Source organism: Sinocyclocheilus rhinocerous, unplaced genomic scaffold (assembly GCF_001515625.1).
Source record: "Sinocyclocheilus rhinocerous isolate Xijiao unplaced genomic scaffold, SAMN03320098_v1.1 scaffold17, whole genome shotgun sequence".
Lineage (NCBI taxonomy): Eukaryota > Metazoa > Chordata > Actinopteri > Cypriniformes > Cyprinidae > Sinocyclocheilus > Sinocyclocheilus rhinocerous.
The window spans coordinates 231,060-235,854 of record NW_015634017.1 but is presented as its reverse complement, the minus strand read 5'-3'; the positions used below and the strand labels follow the sequence as shown (position 1 = coordinate 235,854).

At 40.1% G+C, this 4,795-nt stretch overlaps 1 protein-coding gene across 1 annotated transcript in view; it reads right to left on the bottom strand.

Annotated features, from left to right (window-relative positions):
* LOC107745091 (gamma-aminobutyric acid receptor subunit beta-2-like) overlaps positions 1-3,884 on the bottom strand; it is a 45,315-nt gene extending 41,431 nt beyond the window's left edge. Inside the window, exons 1-3 of the mRNA XM_016558922.1 lie at positions 3,608-3,884; positions 3,423-3,514; positions 2,770-2,837 (exon numbers count right to left, since the gene is read on the bottom strand). Of these exons, the coding sequence (XP_016414408.1) occupies positions 2,770-2,837; positions 3,423-3,514; positions 3,608-3,681 (234 nt within the window). The 5' untranslated portion in view covers positions 3,682-3,884. The remainder of the gene's footprint in view (positions 1-2,769; positions 2,838-3,422; positions 3,515-3,607) is intronic.
* Positions 3,885-4,795: the final 911 nt, after the last annotated feature.

Below are 4,795 nucleotides of genomic sequence, written 5' to 3'. Positions count from 1 at the left end.
ATGTGACCCTGGACCACAAAACCAGTCATAAGGGTCAATTTGATGAAATTGAGATGTTTACATCATCTGAAAGTTGAATAAATGGGTTTTCCATTGATGTATGGTTTGTTAGGATAGGACAATATTTGGTCGAGATACAACTATTTGAAAATCTGGAATCTGAGGGTGCAAAAAAATCTAAATATTGAGAAAATCGCATTTAAAGTTGTTCAAATGAAGTTCTTAGCAATGCATATTACTAATCAAAAATTAAGTTTTGATATATTTACGATAGGAAATTTACTAAATATCTTCATGGAACATGATCTTTACTTAATATCCTAATGATTTTTGGCATAAAAGAAAAATCGATAATTTTGACCCATGCAATGTATTGTTGGCTATTGCTACAAATATACCCCAGCGACTTAACACTGCTTTTGTGCTCCAGGGTCACAAATGAGTCATCAAAAAGTGCCTGAGCCAGAGAGCATTGCCTGCGTTTGCCTCTTCTCCAAAAATAGCCCGCATTTTAATGTGAAGCAACGAAAACGCAACTGGCCTAAAGATTTGCATTGCCAAACAACACGGGTGACCTTTGGTGGAGGCTTCTTTGGCCACGTTTCAACCGCAGCGAGCGCTCTTGTTTACATGCGTGTGAAATGGCAGGCAGGAGGAGATGAAGAGGAGAGGGCTGCTTCGCTTTAAAACACAACGCTGGAAGCGGTTACGCCTTGCAAAGACACCTGGGGCATCAGTGCCGCTCCTAATTGAGAGATCGTACATCTGTCTGAGAAGCAGGCATCGCGCTGGACTAATGAGACAGTAAACTGGTACGAGGCGCCAAAGAGGCGAGCATGAGAGAGAATGAGGCGTGATGCATGCTGGCTTTGAATGGAAATATCAGATACTAATGGCTGCAAATCTCCCAGATCAACCCTGTCAACCCTCAGGATAGTGGAGGATCCTGTCGGCTGCGAGCTCGGCCAAAATCAAATTTTGCTGGAGCTGCAGAAAACAAAGATTTTCATCTTTTCTCCCCAACTCCTCGGGATTCCAGAGCTCAAGCGTGACAGGCAACAAACCTGACAGATCTATAAAGGTAATTTGTAAGCACATCACTGCACAGTATGAAGCATCTGTCCGGAGGTCTGTCCGCCTGGAAACGGCATTGTTTTGAGCATTGAATATCCGTGGCTTTCTCGGCCGTTCGTGATTAGTAAATGAAAAGTCAAAAAAAGGTGCTCAGCGTTCAGACTGAGTGATGATCATCAACCTTGCAAGGTCAAAATAAAATTTAAAAGAGCTGTTTTATTTTGTTATTAATTTTCAATGAGGTTTGCGGATAAATAAATAAATAAATAAAAATTAGAAATAAAATATATTTTTTAAATGAGTTGGATGTAATAGCATTGAAAAATTAGCCTAAATAATCTATTAATTGTAGTTTGGGACCAAATAGTTCTTGATCGACTTTTATTGTCAGAAATTTAGGAAAATTATTTGTTTTGTCATTCTGTAATAAAATAACGTTGTTGACAAAGTTGAAGGTCAAGATATAAATAATCCAAATGTTGTTTATGTATGATTTTAATCATTGAATAAAGTTGAAAAGGTCTCTAGGATGGGACAGGCCCAAATCACATTTAAAGAGGGAGAAATAGATATTTAATGTATTTAAATTTGATCCATTTAATAGGTTAATTGTTATATGTTAAATACATACACACACACACACACACACACACACATACATTATATTTTAGGATTTTATTCATTTAAATTACAATTCCATGTCCATGGGGTATCCTGACCTTGGCTGTCATATTCAAATGATTTTTCCGAAGCCCTGGTTCAAGCACCAAATCCAGGATAAACAGGTAAGATAATTCTCACAATTAATGGTTTAATGAACTATAATGAAACAACATCGCTTCCATTATAGATCTGACCATTTGTGTGCATGCACCACCTACAGCGCTGTAAATATACGTGTGAACTCAATCTGCAAAGGAGGCATGCTTTTGTTTTTCCACACAGCTCCTGGCACAGGCCACTCCACCTTCATCGAGTTAAAAGGAGCGACTGGGAAATGAATTGAAAACAAACTCCATCACCCCCACTGAAATGATAAAGCTGCAATGAGTACGAACCATAAATCTTTAATTTCACAGCCATACATATTCCCCTGCAATTACAGCTGCGCCGCGCTCCGCGTCCGACAGAGGGTGCGCTCACGCGAGATGAACTTTTTAGCGGTGCCCATCAACAGTATGTTGCTTTGCATCACAGTTTATCATCTGAGCATTTTTAAAAAGAAGATGCATCTATAAAAACTTCGATAGATGCTGTTTATAGTCGTGCATCTCCCAAAACCCCTCTCTGTTGACAAAGAAATGCGTGATTCTGTCAGCGTACGCGGCACGCGCCGTCTTTCTCCTTGAGAGGGCAACGCTCACCTTGAACTAGATTTGCGATTAAACCCAATTCACAGGGTGGAAAGGTGCGTCCACGAACGTGCTCGTTTCTCGGTGGCACATAAAACACAGCGTGAGACAAGCGGAGCGTGTGCGGGTGCGCGTGCGAGTGCGCCAGTGCGCGTGTGTTTTGAATTCAAATGTCAGCAGCGAAATGCAGAGCAGATACCGCAGCATGCCAATGAACTTCTGCGGCTTCACGTCTAATCATCATGTGTGTGTGTGTGAGCCACATCAGCTGGTGCGCCTCAAGTTAGTGTGCATAAGGCATTGCATTTTGACACATAATGGAATACTGTTACATGCAACATACCATGTTTACTTCGGATACCATGTCTATGCTGGCTATGTCTATATTCATGCCTACCGCCACCGGAGCGCCTGATGGAGAGAAAGGAAAAATGATTAAAAGGGAAATTGTATGCATGCATGCATGCATATACCCACACTTTTACGTGCAGGTGCCAAATGACACTAAATAGCATTCTATATATGAAACTGCATGCATTATATGTATATGAAACACCAACACCCCAAATTCACGTGGCATTGCGCATGAAATTGTTGATTTGTTACAAGCACTGGAGGTGAACGCACAAACGCAACTGGATGACTGACAAATGCACAGTTAGACGCGTCCTTCTATCAATAACAGCTTGAGCATCTTCTATGATGGACTCGTATGCGTGCATCAAAGGAGATTTTAAAGCATGCCATTTCATTTGCTGTCATGATGCAACAAAAGTTGCGCTGCAAATTGAATTGATCCCCAAGTTAGCGTCCCTCTCTGGGAAAAGATGAAATAGCGGTAAATAAGCGTGCGTTCATTTTTCTCATGCATTGACATGCACGCCTGATCAGAGACTGAGATGAATGAACAAGGTTTGCATGAGTAATTGGGCATGTTAGTGCGCGTGACAATCCAAATGCAACAATTATACGAATTTTACTCATGCATTAGCCTACCTCCGAAATCTGGCCTCAGCCGAATGTCGTATCCTTTCATGAGTCTGTCCACGGTGTCTTTGACCACCGGCATATTGCTCGGGTCTCTGATACTGCAATAATATCACGAGATGTTCTCTTACATCCTCTTACATCCCCAAAACACATCATTTTCTTTTCTGAAACGCCACAAAACGCAACCCTACCTTTGCGCGCACGCCACGGCCACGATCAGCGGACATAATAGGAAGATGTGTGGGGTTTTTCCGATACTCTCCATCGCAACAGTTTTGATGGGCTTTTGGATGTGATGATGAAGACAGCGCACATCCAACTTACTGAAGCCAGTGCAGCGAAGGCAATGAGCTGCGCATGCGCACACGCCAGCTCCAGATCAAAGAGCAGCTCCTGATGATGCTGGATGAGCTGTTTCCATTGCGGGGGAAAAATTAAAGGGACGACTGAATAAACCAAGTCAAGAGAAGAAGACATCAGGTGATCTTCATGCAGCATTTTTAGTCCTGTGTGTGAATGTGGAACGTGGAAGGTGACACGATGGGGTTTAGTCATCATAGCGAACTTCAGGTAGCCGATCATAGTCATTAACATTTACTTTAAAGTCGTAAAATAAAGAGTTTTCGCAATGTGTTTATTGTGAGAAAACATATTCAACATATTACAGTTAAAAGACCAAATGAGAGGTTTCTTCGCTGTGTAATTCCTATTGAATTTAGACAGTAGCTACTTTAAATTACAACCCTTAAAGCGAAACAGGTGGCATTAGGGGGAGGGGCTTTTTCATTCCAGAAACCATTTGATTGGACGAAAAGTTGAACACGCCCCTGAGAGCAGGATAAGTCATCAATCATTTTAGTCCGTCTTCCCAAGAATTGTTTTAAATCTGTTAAGATTATTTTGTCAATTTTAAGGAGATAACTAGTATTTAGATGACCTCAAAACTAATTAAATGTAACTAAAAACTACAAAATGTAGGTTATAAAGATGTGAAGATGAAAAAGTGTTTAAATTCTGTGCCATAAGAGGCACCAAATTTCGAAACGAATCACTGGTTACACTTTATTTTAAGGTGTCCTTGTTCCAGTGTAATTATACAATTAAGTACCGAGTAATATTAATTAACTACATGTACTTACTATATGGTTAGGGTTTGGCTTAGGGTTACTTGAAACTACCAAAACATTTTCAGACACCTTCAACATTTCTCACATTATATCACATTTTATTCGCTATAGTTTAGAAAATGGTAATAAAATATGACAAGAACTTAACAAGTTAAACTGTGTCAGAACAAATTCAGGTAACACTATTTTAAGGTGTCCTTGTTACAAGTCACATGTACTTACTATTTTAATAACAATAAAGTATGCATAATT